This window comes from Mirounga leonina, unplaced genomic scaffold, assembly GCF_011800145.1.
Source record: "Mirounga leonina isolate KUSES-001 unplaced genomic scaffold, KU_Mleo_1.0 Mir_166, whole genome shotgun sequence".
In the NCBI taxonomy this organism is placed as follows: Eukaryota; Metazoa; Chordata; class Mammalia; order Carnivora; family Phocidae; genus Mirounga; species Mirounga leonina.
Window position 1 is genome coordinate 7120414 of NW_023270418.1, and position 20230 is coordinate 7140643.

Consider the following 20230-nt stretch of genomic DNA (forward strand, 5'->3'; position numbering starts at 1 on the left):
AATTAAGAATTCCTCATATCAGTGAGATCATATGATACATGTCTTTCTCTGTTTGACTTATTTCGCTCAGCATAACACCCTTCAGTTCCATCCACGTCGTTGCAAATGGCAAGATCTCATTCCTTTTGATGGCTGCATAATATTCCATTGTATATATATACCACATCTTCTTTATCCATTCATCTGTCGATGGACATCTGAGCCAACAGTGTTTTTAAAGGAAATCTTTGTGCCCCTCAAGGGGGGAAAATCAGAAAACATGACCCAGGAAAGCAGATGAAGGATAGTGGGTGGCAAAGGGGTTCTAAGAAGCCACAAGAATGTGAAAATAGATAGAGATTCAGAAAAACACCAGTTAAAGGCCCCTGTTTTTAAGGCAGCAGATGCCAGTTTTTGTGGACTTATGACATATTGTCAAATGCTAGAAATCTTGGCAGCATAGCTGTGGTGCTTGTATGGCAGGATTCTTTCCCCAAAGGTGACCAAAACAGTATCTCTCATTCCACAGACTCTTTTTAAATGTAACTTCAGCTCTCCACCCATTGAAAGGTGGGTCTGTGTCCCCTTTCCTTCAATCTACGTGGTCTAGGACTCACTTAGCACCAACAAAATGGACTGGAAGTTAACTCCAAAGCTAGGTCAGAAATTGGGAGGCTCCCTCTGCCTTGTGCCCTGAAGTGTCTGCCCTGGAGCCCTCAGTTGCCATGTAAGCAGCACCCCAGTTTGGAGGCTGCCATGCTGTGAGGAAGCCAAACTAGTTCACATGGAGGAGCCCTGAGGTTATACCAAGAGACACACAAGAGAGATATCTGGCTGGTCCCCAGATGCTACAGACACCAATTGACTAAAACTGAATGAAAGACTCCAGAACCATCCATCAGAGCATTTCCCCGAATCATTAACTCACAGAAACCAAGAATGATAATAATTGTGCCTTTGAACCACTGAGTTTTGGAGGAATTTGTCACACAGCAGTAGAAAGTGTAAGAGAATGAAGGACTTAAAACAAAACTGAACAAGCCAGGAATCACTCAAATGGGAGCACAACTGCAGAATCATCACGTCTCATACTGTCAGTAAACACATGCACAATTTCTTCTACCAGCTCCCCTAAGCAGGGTTCCCTTTGGGGTGTTCTCAAACTCTAGTAAACACTCTCTTTTCTTTGACCCTGGCCTGATATTATGATCCTATGCCCTGCCCTACAGGGCCTCCGCAACCAACTCAATTCTGTTTTATTTAATAGACATTAATGTAACACCAGAAGTATTTGCATCAAAATCCAGTGGCTCACCCATCACCGCCATCTTGATTTCTTCTTCTTCTTCCTTTTTGTTAAATACCTTCCTTCTCAAATTTTCTGTTAAAGTTAATGTAGCCACGTGGCTTATACAAGTTATAAAAAAATGGAAGCCAACTATCCTGAACCATTTACTTCTTTTGGACATTTGTTAATTTGAGGAGAGTTGGCAATATTACATTAGTTTCAGGTGTATAGCTTAGTGATTTGACAAGTTTATACATTATGTTATGTTCACCACAACTATAACTACCCTCTGTCTCATTACATTGCTATTACAATATCACTGACTCTATTCCTTATGCTCTCCTTTTTATTCTCATGGCTTACTCGTTCCATAACCAGAGGACTGTATGTCTCTCCTCGCTTCATTCATTTTGCCCAACCTCCCGCTCCCCACCCCTCTGGCAACCATCAGTTTGCTCTCTGTATTTATAGTTCTGATTCTGCTTTTTGTTTATTCATTTTTTGAGAGTCCATTTATGAGTGGAATCATATAGCATTTGTCTTTCTCAGTCCGATTTATTACACTTAACATAATACCTTCTAGATCCACCCATGTTGTCTCAAACGATACTATCTCATCCTTTTTTATGGGTTTTTAAATATATAATATATATATCATATATATACACACATATCCTCTTTTATATATAATATATATACTATATATGTACACATATGTATGTATACACACACATATACACACACACACACCACATTTTTCTTATCCATTCCTCTATTGATGGAAATTTAGGTTGCTTCCATGACTTTGGATATTGTAAATAATGCTCCGATAAACATAGAGGTGCATATATCTTTTCAAGTTAGTGTCTTCATTTTCCCTGGGTAAATACCCAGTAGTGGAATTATTGGATCATATGATATTTCTATTTTTAATTTTTTGAGGAACCTCCATACTGTCTTCCACAGTGGTTGTTCCAATTTACATCCCCACCAACAGTGCAGGAAGGTTCCTTTTTCTCCACATCCTTGCCAACATTCATTGTTTCTTGTTTTCCTGATTTGAGCCATTCTAATAGGCATGAGGTGACATCTCATTGTAGTTTTGATTTGCATTTCCTTAATGACAAGTAATGTTGAGCATTTTTTCATATGCCTGTTGGCCATCTGTATGTCTTCTTTGGGGAAGTGTTTATGGGTTTCTAATTCCATTCTTCAATAAAAGACACTAGGGCTCTTTAGTGAAATGGACAATTCGAGAACTTGTGCGGGGAAAATACAAAGTGAGTCTGGAGAATCTTGCAATGCCAAAAAGTAAAAAGTGCTCAAACAAAAGAATGGAGGCACACCAAAGGTAAACAGGAGTCAACCTGAAAAAGCTCCCAGTGGAGCCAGAACAATTTGAGTAACAAAGTAACATAGCACAGTAATACCTCATTTTACTGCTCTTCACTTTCGTGTTTGGCCATCTACTGCCTTTTTTACAAATTGAAGGTGTGTGGCACCCCTGCGCTAAGCAAGTCTATCAAACGCCATTTTTCCAACAGCATGCTCACTTTGTGTCTCTGTGTCACATTTTGGTAATTCTCACAGTATTTCAAACTTTTTTCATTTTTATTATATTTGTTATGGTGATCTGTGACAGTGATTAGGACTGCCTGAAAGCTCAGATGACGGTTATCATTTTCTAGCAATAAATTTTTTTTTAAAGATTTTATTTATCCATTTGACAGAGAGGGACACAGTGAGAGAGGGAACACAAGCGGGGGGGTGGGAGAGGGAGAAGCAGGCTTCCCGCCGAGCAAGGAGCTCGACGTGGGGCTCGATCCCAGGACTCTGGGATCATGACCCGAGCAGAAGGCAGACACTTAACTACTGAGCCACCCAGGCACCCCTATAGCAATAAATTTTTTAAATCGAGGTATGTACATAGTTTTTAAAGACATAATGCCATGCATACTTAATAAACTACAGTATAGTATAAACATAACTTTTATATGTACTGAGAAACTGGAAAGTTCATTTGACTTATTTTATTGCAATGTTTGCTTTATTGTGGTGGTCTGGAATCAAACCCTCATATGTTTGAGATATACCTGTATCTGATTATTATCCAAAGTACAAAATAAATATTTATGATTCCCCTTTTACAGATAATAGTTACATTATCTATAATACATAGAATAATTGCTTACATATATTACTTACTATGTCACAGGTCCTTGTTCTAAACATTTTGTAAATATTGATTATTTTAATCCTTATAGCATCCTATGAGGTAGAGTGTATTGCTGAAACCATTTTACAGATGAAGAACTCAAGGTCTGTCATGTCAAGCCACAAATAGAAAAGGATACCATTTGTATAGTACATTGTAGGCATTGGGCAACCATAAGAAATTAGCTTTGGGAGACTGGCCACCATAGGGCTGTCCAGCCACCCAAGAGCTGGGGCACTGCCCTCCAAGGCTCACCAAGAGGCTAGGCTGTAATTTGCTGTGTCCTACAGCCTAGGACTTAAACCTAGACCTAACACTCTATAATCTCTGTTCTTTGCCTTACAATCAAAATAGTAAATGCCAAAACTGTAATAATAATTATACTGAGATTATACTGAGATCGTACAATTATACCAAACTTCAACGTAGAGTCTCAGAAGTTGTACAAAGTCTCTATGGGCCCTAAGGAAAATGTAGTCATTAACTTATGAAGTAAAAAGTAAGTAAAGTACTTGCCCAACCAAGCAAGAGATCTGGAACAAACTGCTCAATGGAGAGACACAGCAAAACCTCTCAAGCAGAACCCAGTAAAACTGAACTCTCTGTTCCCAGAATTTTAGCTGAGTTCCACTTCTAGGAAAAGAAACACACAAGGGAACAAGCTGAATTTTTTTCTTGAACTAAAAGAAAAATCACAACAACATCTAGGTGTTTTCTGGGGTCATAACAAATTCAAGGTCCAGCATCCAGCCCCTACCACCACACACACATTATTAAAACAAAGAATAATGGCACTGTGGGACAGAGCAGACGACACAGTGTCGTGGGGGTGGAATATTCTCCACAAAGCACCTGCTATGTGCTAAGAACTGTTCCAGGCACCCTCCCTTTATTGTTTTTCACAGAAATCTTTGGAGAAAAGTAGTATTAATACCATTTCGCATATGAACACAAGGTTCAGAGAGATGAAATAATCTGCCTAAGGTCACACAGCTAATAAGAGATGAATATAGTATTTGAGTCCAACTGTGACTGCTCCAAAGCCCTTGTCTCTCTTCATAAACCACAATCAAGGAAAGATAGTTAAAGGTATAGGCAGACTCCTGAGCTCTAGGGAAGGCTAAGCCAGAGATCCAGGAAGTACCTCATGGCTCTATGACAGAATGTAGGTCCCAAATTCCATGTTTGTAAGTAGGGATCAATCCACAACTGGAAGTGGGTGGCCATATCACTAGATAGTGATAGATAACTCATCAGGAAATAGCTAAATAGGCGATGTCAGGGAATCTGTCATAGAAGACTAGATTACAGAGGCAGGCTTCCTATCTCTGGGAAAGCAGAGAATGAGTTTCATTGACATTCCCCACATTCTCTCCTGACTACAACCTAATATTAATAGATTGCTTACTGTGGGCAGGATATTTTCCTGCTTTTTTTAATTTAATTCTCACATCATCCCTATGAGGGAGATACCACCATTACTTCCAATTCCTAATGAGAAACTGAGAACTAAATTGCTTAACCAACTAACCTAATGTTGGAAAGTCAGGGTAGAGCCAGACACTCTGATTCTAGAATCCACATTCTTAACCACTAAGAGGAAAAGAACAAAGTTCATATATTGAAGTTCAACCCATATTATTCAGTCTATTTAGAATATTAAGTATTATTTCCATTATAATATTTAATTTTATTTTACTCTGATAATGAATTTCATTAGCATTGAGTTTCATTACCATAGTTTTAAAGTTTAGTTTAACTATACTGCTTGGCTGGTCATTAATACTATATTGCATGTATTATTTTAGTACTGGGTTTTATAGTGATGATTGTTATCATTATTACAGTTTGGGATTTTATCATTGCTGCCATGCTCAGTGTTTTAGTAATAGCTTAATGGTCTGGGCAGAGATGGAAAAAAATGACAATCAAGATATTAAAACAATCTCATGGTTGCATGTGTCAAATGAAAAATGAGTAAATGCAGCACCCTGTGGCTAATCCTGCAAATTGGTTTACCCAACACCTGTTCAAAAACCCTTTTTGTGTGCCTTCCTGTACTATAATGGCTAGCAAATAGGGAAAACTACATTTCCCAGACTCTTTTGCCGCTGGAGTACTCATTATTTACAGTCTGTGAAGAAACACCTCTTCCCAATCCTTGGAAAGCAGAAGTGACACAGATGACAAGATGACACAAGACACAACATAACATAATGATCACAATCCACAAGACAGGATCTTCTGGGGTACTCGGTTCTTCTGGGTAGCTATGATTAAGGTTCTGGCATCACAGGTGATAAGTGTTGGGCATCTCTGGCAACACAGTTTCTTCTAGATGACTTTCTATAGCAGTTGGGTGCTTCCACTTGCTATGTTCTTCTAGCTGTGTAACATCAAAACAAGTTCCCTGGCTCTCATTTAAATTTAATAAATTTACTAATGCCCTATAATAAATCCCTTTCCTAAAGTGGACTCTGTTATTTATAATTAAGAATCTTGACTAATACACACCCTTCCACTACCTGACATACTTTCGAAGTGGGAGAGAATATTTAGAGGTTATTGAGTTTGAACTATGTCCTAATGCGAGAGAACTTCTAACAGTAATTTTGACATTCAGCCTCCATCTAGGGAAAGGGGATTCATTTTTGCCACTTAAAATCCTTTACAGTTCACAATGACTTCATCTGGCATTCCCTAAAGGGTCTTTTACAGGAAAATTTGTGCATGTATACATTTAGGATTCTGTGGTTGAATAAATGTGGAGAATAAGTGCTAGATTAAATAAAGTTACACAGATTTCTTTCCTGGAGAATTTATCAGAGCCTTGCATTTACTAAGGTTCATAGATAATCTTTTTTTTTTTTTTTAAGATTTTATTTATTTATTTGACAGAGAGAGACACAGCGAGAGAGAGAACACAAGCAGGGGGAGTGGGAGAGGGAGAAGCAGGCTTCCCGCGGAGCAGGGAGCCCGATGCGGGGCTCGATCCCAGGACTCTGGGACCATGACCTGAGCCGAAGGCAGACACTTAACGACTGAGCCACCCAGGCACCCCCATAGATAATCTTTAAGAAGTAGATAAACTGTGCAATTACTTCCCAAACATTTAACCAAATGTTCTTCTTCTGTGGTTGCTTTCTAAGAATTACTGTTACACAAGATCCCTTTTATGGTGCTTGCCTTAAATTAATGAATTACCAGAAGAATGGGAATTTCAGCTTTGAGATAGGCGAATGAAGAGGTTGTTTGGAAACCAAAGGTCATTTGGCCCCCTCAGATAACATCAAAGAAAAAGACACCAGCTCCTCAGAAGTGAGATCAGTCCTTTTTTCCAACAGCCCTGACTTAAGAGGAACTCTGCTGAGCATATCTGAGCTGCTGCCTCTGTTCTGAAGTTCCAGGTATCTACTGATGCACTACGAAACACCCTGAAACGTCACACAAATAGTATGGAGAGTTCCTATATACTCATTACCCAGGTTCCACTAATATTAACTTCCTACACAACCTTAATACATCATCAAAGCTAAGTTAACATGGTATCACATTTAACTAAACTACAGACACTATTAAAGTTCATCGGGTGATTTACTAATCATCTTTTTCTATCCCAAGGTCCTATCCAGGATCCTGCATTGTATTTAGTTGTTTCCCCTTACTCTCTGCTAACTGTAACAGTTCATCAGCCTGTCTGTCAGGTCTTGACACTTTTGACAAGTTATTTGATAGAACCCTTCTCAGTTTGGTTCTATCTGCTGTTTTCTCCAATTCTGTAACTGGAATGAGGTTATGTCAAACTACTTACTGTCTGGCTTCTAAGAGGGAAAAGAGGAAGCTGCTTGTCTTCTGAAAGACAACAGAAGAGCAACACGGAAGCTTCTATTGGTCAAGGCAAGACAGATTCAAGGGGAGGGGCAAGAGAGTCCACCTCTGGATGTGAGGAGCAGACTGACCTATAGGAATGGAAGTAACAGATGGTGGCCATTTTGAAGACCATCTACCACAACTGGGTTTTCAAAAATACTTTAAAAATCTACCTAACAAGACAACCATGAATCCTGGGAATCTGTCACTATCATACTGAACATTTCCAATTATGTGAAATTTCTTTAAAATAGAATGACTGGCAACTGTTTTGTCTACTTCACAGGGTGTGGTAGCCATGGATGATTGTGGGAAGATCTCCCTTACTAAAATGGAAAAACTGCCAGGGGAGAGTGCAGTTAGCTAGCAGCTTCCAGATGCTGCATTTTGGCCATCTGTGATAGTATTCATTCTGGGACCACACCCTCCCCAGGCTCTTCCTAGCCAGTGATGGAGTATGGCAGTGGAGCTAGAACCATACCATTCCTGCTTTGTCACAGGATTCTCTAGCAAACACTCTGTTCAGGAGCTCCCCATCAGCCCAGTAGAGACATACCCAAAGCTACACTGCAGTCTGATCCTCTTCCTACTCATCTCTTTCCTCCTCTGGTCCTTCCAGGGCTGTCAGACCTGCATTGTACTTGAAGTCTCTCCCCGGCCACCACTGTTCTCTCTCCCCTTCAACGTTCACAGGCATTCCCCTCAGTAAATCTCTCACACTTCTAATTTCATCTTGCCATCTGCTCCCAGGAGGACATGTCTTGACACACAGAATGCTGCGAGGATCAATGAGATCATGGATGCAAATAGTCTTTGAAAACCATAGCAAGAAGACTAAGCATTAGGTATTATCACTTAAAAAAAAAAAAATACAGGGGCAAATTGTTTTATACAACTCAATAGCCTTTTAGAACTCATTGCATCACTACTTCATTCATTTATTAATATTGATATTCTTTTTGTTGTTGTTCAAAGAATATTGATATTCTTAGTGATAGCTCAGTTTAAAAAGATTAGATTTAATAGGCCCCATGTAAGAAAGCATCTAAATTTGTATTGAACTGAAAGAGATTCTCATCTAAAAGAGAATTTACTTCTTAAAGAGGTAAGTTTCAGTTATCTGGGATATTCATTCAAGGTCAAAAGCTAAGAGTCTTTCCTTGTTTGGTCCTCTCCCTGGGATGCCACCTTTTCTGGGGAATTGGGGACTTGCTGGCTACCCTGGATTAGTAACCTATGGCTGAAGCCCCAACCAGAAGTTCCCAAGATGATGAGGATCATTCCTCCTCTTTTTATTACAATAACCTGCAGAGCAGAAGTCCTCTATAGCCAGCCTCTTCCCTGGATCTGCTCCTGTCCATTGTATTCTACACTTGGCAGCAAGGGTTATCATTCTTCTACTCGATATCCTTATTAACTTAACTAAGACTTTTAAGACTAAGTCAAAATGCCTTGGTCTGACCACAGGCTACCACTTGCTCACCTCACTCTGCTCCCTGCAACACACACACACACACACACACACACACACAACACAGTCTGCTTCAGCCATATTTCATCATCCTTGGAGATGCACATTTTTTTTCACATCATAATACCCCTGAGGTTGGGATACATCTGAAAATCATAGTAAAACAGGAAAAGTTGTTAACTCATAGTTCTGGTCTTACATGCACACGCATGAAAAGCACCAGTTTCAAAACTGTCAGAATGGGTGTTAGTTTGGAAGAAAATCCCAGAAACAACAGTGGACCACCCTTTTAACCCATAGGTACCAAATGTCATGAGGAGGTTGTGGCGGGGTGGTGAATCAGAGGCATTTAGCATCATTACCTAAGGAGAAATCAAAAGTAGGCTACTGCCAGATATGCAAACCCAGCTTAAGGGCCCAGCCCCAATGGCTCAGTTCTTCCATGAATTCTTTCAAGAAATGCCGTATCAGCAATGCTCTATCACCAATGTTCTTCACCATATTGTGTGCAAAAGCTTAGAGTCACTGCATCTGAATGAAAAACACCTTTCAAAAGGCTCTGACTCTAAAAGTGAAATTTTAGGAATACTGAGAGCAAAGTATTTTACATATATATTATTTTGCTATATTTGATAGAATGTTATTTGGTAAAATATATGTCCAATGAAGAACTAAAAAAACATGGAGTCTGGGAAGATGGTGGAGTAGAAGGGTCCTAAAAATTAAAAAAAAAAAAATGCTCTTTCAAATAGTATTTAAACCCTAAGTTATAAGAAAAGTTATGCCATATTTAACCGGCAGTATTTTTCTCTTTCTTGGGGGTATATAAAATAAGGGCTCATCTTAAAATCAATGGTGTCTCAAAGTATATGACATACAGTAGAACCACTTTATTCTCTTGCTTTCTCTGATCTCTGGACTTTCATGTGTTCTGCTCTTACTTTCTAGAACACTCTCTTTGCCCGGTTAACTCCTACTCATCCTCTGGGTTTTAGCTTATCATTTCCATGAAGTCTTCCTTAACCTCCCCACCCCCACCCTCAAACTATTGAGTTCCCCCTGCTACACAGGGGTCTCCAGCACTGACACTGCAACTCTCCCAACAATTATCACCCTCACTGTCACTGCTTGTATAATTTTCTGTCTCCCGCACAGGCTGAAAACTCCTTAAAAACAGGGAACTCCTCTGTCTTGCTCACTTTGCCTGGCATAGTTGGCACTCAGTGAATATTCATTCATCAGCAAATAAATTAGCAAATGAATAAGTGCTTCCATTGCACAGCATATAAGTCAATTCATTCAATCTTAAATGGCGAAGCAACAAGAATTTTATCTCACAGATGGGGAAACTGAGGCACAGAGAGTAAGAGGATAGTTAGTGACGGAGCCAAAACTAAAATTTCCTAAAGCCCCATGTTATAGTGACACCTAATGTTTATTGGGCATTTACTATGCCCCGCACTGTTCTGACTTCTGTATATGTAGAGTCTCACCTGACTCTCTCAAAAACTCTGTTAGATGGGAGTGATTAGTATCCTCATTTTATGGAGAGGGAAATTGAGGTGCGAAGTTGGCAATAAAATTTCCTCAGATAAAAGAGCTAATAAGTGGCACAATCCAGATACAAACCCAAGCAAACTCCAGAGGACTTTCCACAGCCTTAGAGGTGCTGGTAAATGGAATCAGAAAGGTAGCAATAGTAAACACTATTAGTTACTAGCAGATCAGTTCTTAAGAATGTGTTTTCAAGGGGGCCTGGGTGGCTCAGTCCTTAAGCATCTGCCTTCGGCTCAGGTCATGGTCCCAGGGTCCTGGGATCGAGTGCCGCATGGGGCTCCCTGCTTAGCGGGAAGCCTGCTTCTCCCTCTCCCACTCCCCCTGCTTGTGTTCCTTCTCTCACTGTGTCTTTGTCAAATAAATAAATAAAATCTTTAAAAAAAAAAAAAAAGAATGTGTTTTCAAGCTAGTCCAAGACAAAAGCTTTATTTCAGTGGATATTGATACCAACAAAAACAATTAAGTCTAACGTAGTTGAAAAGGCGCCCTCAGCTTGACATAGCCAACTCTTCAAGTAGCTCTAAAGTCCTAGATGAAGAAATTAAACAGTTTCTTTTCACTAGTTAAAAAAAAAAAAGGTGATTCAATGCAAATGAATGCTTAAAATCCTCTGATAGGGTCTGTCACTTTATCTCAAAGCAATTAACTGGTACACCAAGTGGGAGCAATCAGCAATGATTAGTACACTACGCCAAATATTGAATTCGAGGATGTAACTTAAACTCCAGTGTTTGTTCTACAAAATTCAAATAATGTTTGGCAAGGTAAAGGGCCCTTGATCCTCCTCCCAAAAGCACAGGTCTTTAATTCCAGACGTGGACTTCTTCTCCTTTCCTGCTATTGACAGTGTTTGCCTTCGCCGGGAGAGGGAAGCCCAGACTTGTGTGGACAGAGTTTGACTGGTGGGGAGAAGTACATACCTGGAGGGCTAATAGTGCTTAACAAGAAACAGGGCATCGGACTGACTCATTCAAAACGAGGCCTCCCTCACCGTTGCTTTGTTCCAACACTAGATCAGAGGCACAGGCAGAGACTTGCTGAAGTTAAACACTATCAGAAACACTCCAGCCCAGCTATGCTGGGGAGGAAAACGAGATCCTCGCCAGGTGGGTGTTCGTGCCAAGGCTACTGAGAAGAGCTGGAGACACATGCCAGGGCTCCGGTGAGGAACGAGCCCGCATTCTTCAGGGTCACACAGCTGCTGGAACCATATTGATAGTCGTGAAAACCTTTGGGAAATGCTTTTCTGACAGGCAGTGGTACCCATTTTCTATTTCTTTTTTTCTTTTTCCTTTGGCTTTTTCTTTTTCCTTTGGCTTTTTTACTCATTTTAAAATGAGTAAAAGTCTTAACATATATTGCATTATTTGTTTCAGAGGTACAGATCTGAGATTCAACAGTCTTGCACAATTCACATCGCTTACCAGAGCACATACCCTCCCCAGTGTCTACCACTCAGCCACCCCATCCCTCCCACCCCACCCCCCACTCCAGCAACCCTCAGTTTGTTTCCTGCAATTAAGAATTCCTCATATCAGTGAGATCATATGATGGGGAAGAATGAAGCGGGGGAAATCGGAGGGGTGGACGAACGATGAGAGACGATGGACTCTGAAAAACAAACTGAGGGTTCTAGAGGGGAGGGGGGTGGGAGGATGGGTTAGCCTGGTGGTGGGTATTGAGGAGGGCATGTTCTGCATGGAGCACTGGGTGTTATGCACAAACAATGAATCATGGAACACTACATCTAAAACTAATGATGGAATGTATGGGGATTAACATAAGAATAAAATTTAAAAAAAAACATATACTTAAAAAAATAATAATAATAAAAAAATAAATAAAATGAGTAAAAGTCATTTTAAAGCTGCGGCTCCAAGGCTGTATTTCTATTCCAAGGTATCCAATGTTTTCAGGCGTCATGATCGCACTTCGAGCTGGATAAATTTGGGTGAATCTCTCAACTTCTTTTTTTTTTTTTTAAGATTTTATTTATTTGGCAGACAGAGACACAGCGAGAGCAGGAACACAAGCAGGGGGAGTGGGGGAGGGAGAAGCAGGCGTCCCGCTGAGCAAGGAGCCCGATGTGGGGCTTGATCCCAGAACCCCGGGATCATGACCTGAGCCGAAGGCAGACGCTTAACAACTGACCCACTCAGGCGCCCTGATCTCTCAACTTCTTAAAGGTTGAGTTCTCTTGCCTATAAGATGAAAATAATAGTGTCCACATTCGAGGATTCAATGAGATAACAAGTACACCTGACATACAGTGAACTCAATAAGATGAGCTCTTTTGTGATTCCTTTCATGAAAGAGCACCTTCAGGTTAATCAGTTTTTGATCCTCCAAAACCAATCAAATTTTGGGAGGAAGGAAGCTCTTCTACTAAAAGATTTTCTAAAAGATTGTTTTCCTGTGGCTTAGGAAATACCTCTTGTTTACATAATTAGGACAAAAAAAATTTTAATAGAGGGATACAAATATAGAGAAATTGCATTCCCAATTAAGGATGTATTCATTCAATAAGCATTTAAAGGCACCAGACTTTGAATAGGGTATTAATTACTTCCTTTTAAAGCACTTTTAGCTCACATTGTTTTGTTTTGTTTTTTTTACCAAGATTCTTTCATTTGATCCTTGACCATGCTCTGTGGGAATAGATGGGGATCCTTGTTTACCTCTTATAAGTGGGAGTGAAAGTCATAGACAGCACTAGCAGCAGTCCTACAAGATCAAAGTCCTTGATATCAGACAGACCTGGGTTTGAGGACTGGGTCTGTTACCACCTGTGTATCTCCTTGAGCAAGTTACCTTTCTGCATCTCATTCTCCTCCTCTGTGAAGCAGGAATAATACACCTATCACATAGAACTGCCATGAGGATTCAGTGAAGTAGAACATGTACTTATTACATACAGTCCCTAACACACAGCTTAACACACTATCCGTTAGTGATCATCATGGTCTTATTACAGTTTTGTTTTTTGTTGTTGTAATTGCTCAAAGCCATCCAGCTGAAATTGCAGAATTGGGTCTAAAACCTTTGTTTGCTGAATTCCAATCCAATATTTTTTGCCATACCAATAGTTTCCAAACATCGCAAAACATGGAAATCCCTCTTTAGGGAAACAGGCACACGAGTATGTAATAGGGCGGAGCAGCTCTTGCGGGAGTTGGTGGGGGGCGGGGGCTGAAGTCTCTCTGCCCACTGCCACGGACAGAAGTCTCTCCCTACCCCCCACTCCATTACTACCAAGTGCGCTGCTTGCAGTCATCATGGCCTGAGCTCACCAGGGACTCGATCTCAAAGAGTGAAGAGGGCATTTGGACAACAATGTTTCCATTTGCCTTGTTAGTATCATCTGCGCCTCTTCCTACTTGTTTTGCCCTGCTCCTCATTTCCTATTTCCCTTGGTCCTTTGACCATCACATTGTTTTGGCTCATGAACTCCATCAATTCTACCAGTTCCTGACTGTTTGCTAGGACCAGAGCCCCTCCCATTTTGTTCTGCCAACCAGCATCTGTGTCTGCCTGTTCATGGAGGTTCATCCACCTCCCCCTGTGGAAGAGGGAACGTTTCTGTCCCTCTCCTCATGCCATGCAAACTTCTGCCACCCCCTTCTAGCTCCTCCCCTCACCTTTCAAGAGAGGATGAGTTACTAATCTGACTGATCAAAATTCTAGATCATTTTTAATGTCACATGTTCTTTGGGATCAGATTACTGTGTGTTAAAGGTACAAACCCATTACCTCCTCCATGTGGTTGGGAGCATACAACCAGGCAGATCAACTGTATCTCCATATGCATGCCTAAGCATGCTGGCCCTTGTCTCTCTAGATAATTGAGCTGGTCAGAAGGATTCAGACTCAACTCTATGAGACTAAAGGCCCAACTTAGTCTTCAAGCTAAAGTCAGTGCTTTCCCCAGAACTCCACGTTGAGGGTTACTGGGTACTCCCAGGGCTAATTAGATTCCTACTTAGCTGTTATTCCTTGACTCTATTTCCACTGGAAAATCAACTGGGAGGAGAAGTGACTGGTAGAGTAGATCTAAACTTTTCCAGGTCCCTGGACAAAAAACTATTAAAAAGCCGACCTTCCTTTTTTGTGCCTGGCCCCCTTCCTTTGCCCCCAGCCATTCACAGGTCCCTCACCTTATAGCCATCCTCTGGTGAAACAGAATATTGTAGACATCCCAGCCTATGCTCCCCCAGGCCCTGAACCCAGAATGCCTTTCCTGGCTTTTTTCTGTCTAAATCCTACTATCCTTCAAGGCTGACCACAAATCCCTCCTCTACCTGAAGTCTTCTATTATCCTGTTGGAAAAAGTTCTCCCTCCTCTGGCTCACATAACACTTAATTTTTCATTCAGTTATAGCACTTACTTCATTCTGCCTCATATTCCAAAAAGTTGTTTACAACAGCCCAGTCTTTCCCACAAGACTGGAAGCAACTCCAAAACAGGGAGGCTGATTTGGTCATTTCTGATACCATTCAGCCTCTATCCCTGTGCTTTGCAAACCGTAGTGCACAATAATACATTGCAGTGCGGGAACCCAATAATGTCCCAAGAAACCGGATCAGAACCTTAATTTATATTACTATATATATAATATAATAATACGTATTATATATATTGCATCTGTTGTTTGCAAAGAACAACTGTGTGTGTGCGTGTGTGTGCGTGTGTGTATTGCTTGACCAGTACATATATTGGTGATCAGGTTGAACTGTTAAAGAACCCAGTGTTGGAAATTCCAGGGGCATTGGACATCTTGTGGGCCTCTGAAGCATGAATGGAAAACATGAGTGGGAAAGAACTCACCTTTGGCCTATTTGTGAGTTCACTTAATTTCCTGTTTTTTTTTCTCATTTTTAATTACGAACAAGCTGCCCCACGTGTTTCCCACTTCTGCTACCAGAATGCACTGTCCGTGGGCTTTGTGTGTTAGTCAGAACGCTGACGCAGTAAGTGCTAGCCATCAAGGCCAGGCCTTGGTTCCCCAGGCATGCTGAGGGATTCTGACCCCTCGTGCCAACAGTCAGACTTCCTTATGATTTCCCGCTTCTCTCAGAAGACGATCTGGTGGGGCTTCTGAGAGGCAGTGGAAAGGGCACAGAGTGTGGAGACTGAAGATTCCAATCCAGTTTTGGTGGGTCCCGGTTGTACAAGTTGCTTAACATCTCTGAACCTCAGTCTTGTCTTTTTTTTTTTTTTTTTAAGATTTTATTTATTTATTTATTTGAGAGAGAGAGAGAGAATGAGCAGGGGGAGAGGCAGAGGGAGAGAGAGAGAAGCAGACTCCCCACTGAGCTGGAAGCCTGATGTGGGGCTGGCTCCATCTCAGGACACGGAGATCATGACCTGAGCAGAAGGCAGACACTTAACCGACTGAGCCACCCAGGCATCTCCAAACCTCAGTCTTTTCATCTGTAAGCTGGGACTGATGAGACTTGAATGAGTTTTTCTGCAAAGGCAGGTATGGAAATGTTTTGTAGACTGGCTCTCTGGAAAACAAGGTGCTCTCGTTCTCATGAGTCAAACAACTGTGTCTGCTAAAGCAATGAATGTGTCTCTCCCATAGAGAAAGTTGTCAGAGCCCAGTCTGGGATGAAAGGTAAGTAATCACTACAAAAAGACAGCTGGGAAGAAGAGGTTGGATACTAAGTCTCCTCAGGGAACTCACCAAAAACACAAGTGCTTAGTGACTGGAAAATATGCCCTTTTGTAAATAAGCTGTTGCTTCCATCCCCTCTTCTCCAAGACTCTCTCCCATCATTAAATTGACTCTAAGGATAGAGACCCCCAGGAAAAAAGGAGCCCTGCCCCTGGGTACCTCTGGAGAGACTGGCATGTTGCTGTTGGCTCCCCCGCCAAGGATCTTCCATCGAGTTCAGTTAAGGAGGCCCAGGACAATGAAGCCGTGTTACCACGTGACATTTCCTCACTTGCTATTGGTAGGCAGGTTTGCGGAGCCAGCAGCCCACAGCTGGGTTTACAACCTCACATCATCCTCATTAATTAAGGAATTCTGAGCCTGTTGCTCACCCTGAAGAGATTTCTGTGGCATGAGATGGTGGCAGGTTATCCCTGCAGGAATGCCACACAGCATCTGGGCACTGTTAATTGGGGGCAGCGCAGGGAGTGTTGTGGGGATGGGTAAAAAGGGCGCTGAGAGAATGGAAAGCAAGCTTTATGCATGAGGGCTAACCATTGGCTTCTCCCATTCTGTACATGCTCATCAAGTTCAAAGAAGCCCTCAGCTTCAGTTTCCATGACTTGGAAAACATTGGCTCCCACATTACAAATGTACAGCACATTTCAGATCAAATGCCAGACAAAGTGTCCCACTTCCACTGAAATATCATTTATTCCCTGGATTGTAGAATGTCCCGATAAACCTGATCAGAAGGGTGTAAAGAAGCAGCTACCAGATCCCATGGTAGTTCCAAGGGAGAAAAGAAGACTATCTCATTTTCTAAAAGTCTCGCTTCATAAGAGACGGTCCTTGGAAAGCGCTAAAATCGGAAGCAGGAAAACTGAACTAGAAAATGACCTCAGTCTTCATAGCTTTACTCTCTGAATATCTATTTGTGTAATTGTAATGGCAAATGAATTACATCCTCAAACCAGGTTGCTCTGTGTGACTAGAATCAAAAACATGTTGGAGTAGAATGAGCACTGGGTGTTATATGCAACTAATGAATCGTTGAACACTACATCAAAAACTAATGATGTACTATAGGCTGGCTAATTGAATATAATAAAAAAATTAAAAAATAAATAAATTGAATTGAATTCCACACACACAAAAAATAAATTTCCTTCAAGAAACAAACAAACAAAAAATAGCTTCCTCTCTGGGCTTAGACCTAGTTTGCGGCGACATGGCTAAACGCACCAAGAAGGTCGGAATCGTGGGTAAATACGGGACCCGTTATGGTGCCTCCCTCAGGAAAATGGTGAAGAAGATTGAAATAAGCCAGCACGCCAAGTACACTTGCTCCTTCTGTGGCAAAACAAAGATGAAAAGACGAGCTGTGGGGATCTGGCATCGTGGCTCCTGTATGAAAACCGTCGCTGGTGGCGCCTGGACCTACAACACCACTTCTGCTGTCACAGTAAAGTCTGCCATCAGAAGACTGAAGGAGTTGAAAGACCAGTAGAAGCTTCACCATTTGAAACATTGCTAGCCTATAATAAACGGGTTAATTTATGTAACAAAAGTAAAAAAAAAAAAAGAAAGAAACAAAAAAATAAAATAAAAATTTAAAAATCAGCTGTGCTAAAAATATATATATATATATTCATCAAGTTTTAGAAGATTACCATAAACAGAAAAAAAAAAAAAAAACCCTTGATTTTCTAAGAAAAGAGATTGTTCCTGTTGTTTGGAACATAATAGATCTAAAGAAGTCCTTGTGAGTACCTAATAGAACAAGAGCCCACAATCCCAGATACCTAATGCGCATAGTAGAACCCGAAGTTTTGCATTCTGGTTCTGGCACCAGCTCAGCCAGCTGTGTACCCTTGAACTATTCCCCTCTCTGTCCAGTCTTCGCCTTCTTCATCCACAAAAAGATAGCAACAACACCTGGCCTGACTCCTTCACTTACCAAGGCCGGTGATTTCTAACAGAGGATGGATGGGAAACTCCTTTGCAAATACAAAGCATGCGTATGATGGCGGAAGATTCTACTCTAGGCAAGAGTTTTAAAAGTTTCATTGTTGGGCGCCTGGGTGGCTCAGTCGGTTGAGTGACTGCCTTCGGCTCAGGTCATGATCCCAGGGTCCTGGGATCGAGTCCCACATCAGGCTTCCTGCTCTGCGGGGAGCCTGCTTCTCCCTCTCCCACTCCCCCTGCTTGTGTTCCCTCTCTCGCTGTGTCTCTCTCTGTCAAATAAATAAATAAAATCTTTAAAAAAAAAAAAGTTTCATTGTTGTTTTTATTGTTGTTTTTCTCCTTTTAAGGAGCCTTTAAAGCTCTTTCTTTCAAAACGTATTTTGTTTCAAAACACATTTTTTAAAGAAATTGTTTGATTTTGTTCCACTTTGTAATGTTTGGTGGGATGGAGCAGATACGTACTTAAAGGTTCCATCCAAAACATGATTTACAAAGATAGTTATGGAATGCCATCCTTTAAAAATATTATTTTAAAAAGAAAAATAAAGGAGATATTAGCCTAATAAAGGGAATATGAATAAGCATTTTTTGAAGTAGAACAAATACCAAGTGATAATTTAACTCAAGACCATCAGGCTGAGTGTCTAGGAAGTAAACTCAGTACACAGTGTCACACTTGAAAGAGCACAGACATTAATATATTTATATATTCCTAGAATAATTGAGAATCTTAACCTTGATAATGAGAAATCTTTTTCTATGGAGTCACAGAATTTCATATTGTCTATATAGCTGGGAAACAAAGAAAGAAAAAAGCTACTAAAACACAGTTAGTAAAGGCATGGTGAGTGAAAGAATCCAGTCTCAAAAGTTACACACAGGGGGGCTCAGTTGGTTAATCATCCAACTCTTGGTTTTGACTCAGGTCATAATCTCAGGATCATGAGATTGAGCCCCATATAAGGCTCTGTGCTCAGCATGGAGTCTGCTTGTCCCTCTGCTCCTCACCCTGCTTACTCTCTCTCTCTCAAATAAATAAATAAAATCTTAAAAAAAAAAAAAAGTTACACATAGTATGGTTCCATTTATGTAACTTTCTCAAAAAGACAAACTACACATCTTCCTCAACTTAGGATGGGGTTACTTCCCAATAAACCCTTTGTAAATTGAAGATATCATAGGTCAAAAATGCACTTAATGCACCTAACCTACCAAACACCATAGCTTCAACTAGCATAACTTTAATGTGCTCAATGTACATTAGCCTACAGTTGGAGACAGTCATCTAATATGAAGCCTATTTTATAACAAAGTGTGGAATATCTCAGGTAACTTATTGGATACCATACTGAAAGTGAAAAACAGAATGGTTGATGGGTACAGGATGGTTGTGAGTGCACTGATTGTTTACCCTCTTGATTACGGGGCTGACTGGAAGCTGAGGCTCATTGCCCTGCCTAGTTTCACCAGAGAAGACCATACTGCCTATCACTACTCCAGGAAAAGATCCAAATTCAAAATTTGAAGTACAGTTTCTACTTAATGTCTTGCTTTCCCACCATCATGAAGTCAAAAAACTACCAAGTCGAAGCATCATAAGTTGGGGACCATCTGTATGGTGACAGAGATTAGACCAGTGGTCACTAGGGATTCAGGATGGGGGCAGAGAGGGCTTGTAGAGAACTAGCATGAGCAAGTTTTTTTATGATGACTGAATAGTATTGAGTCCTGACTGTGATGGTGGTTCATATAAAATTCATAGAACTGTACAGCAAAAATAAATCAATTTTACTGTATGATCATTTGAAAATAAAATTTTTAAAAGGAGAGAAAAGAAAAAAATCACAGCATGGAATCAATGCAGCAGAATGCAGGCCTTGTCCTCTGAAATGTCACATTTGCAAATGTATTTGTAAATAAGCTTTATAGCAGCACCTTTCTAACATTAATGGGCACACAAATCCCTTCAGGCTTTAATTACGATGAAGATTCTCCTTCAGTAGGTCTGGAAAGCAGCCTGAGTTTCTGCATTTCTGTGAAGCTCCCAAGAGACGCCCTTGCTTCTGTGCCTGCAGACAGCACTGTCGAATGTGCATGCTTTGGAGAATTTAGCTCAGTTGGAGCAATTATGGCAATTATGTAGCATCACACCAACCGCCCCCATCCTTTACCCATAGTGGAGATCACTAATTGTTCAAACGCATTTTCCTCCTGAGCCTAGGTAT

At 40.8% G+C, this 20230-nt stretch overlaps 1 protein-coding gene and 1 long non-coding RNA gene across 2 annotated transcripts in view; one reads left to right on the plus strand and one right to left on the minus strand.

The window, feature by feature from the left end:
* Positions 1-20230, minus strand: part of LOC118015712 — a 156241-nt gene that overhangs the window by 87929 nt on the left and 48082 nt on the right. The window lies entirely within an intron of this gene.
* On the plus strand, positions 17240-17650 carry LOC118015711 (60S ribosomal protein L37a-like). The gene has a single exon (XM_035012472.1). The coding sequence runs from the start codon at positions 17269-17271 to the stop codon at positions 17545-17547; it is 279 nt and encodes a 92-aa protein (XP_034868363.1). The 5' UTR covers positions 17240-17268; the 3' UTR covers positions 17548-17650.

Bases quoted from the DNA above. Each gene is read 5' to 3' on its own strand.
- LOC118015711 (XM_035012472.1), top strand. From the start codon at position 17,269: ATGGCTAAACGCACCAAGAAGGTCGGAATCGTGGGTAAATACGGGACC.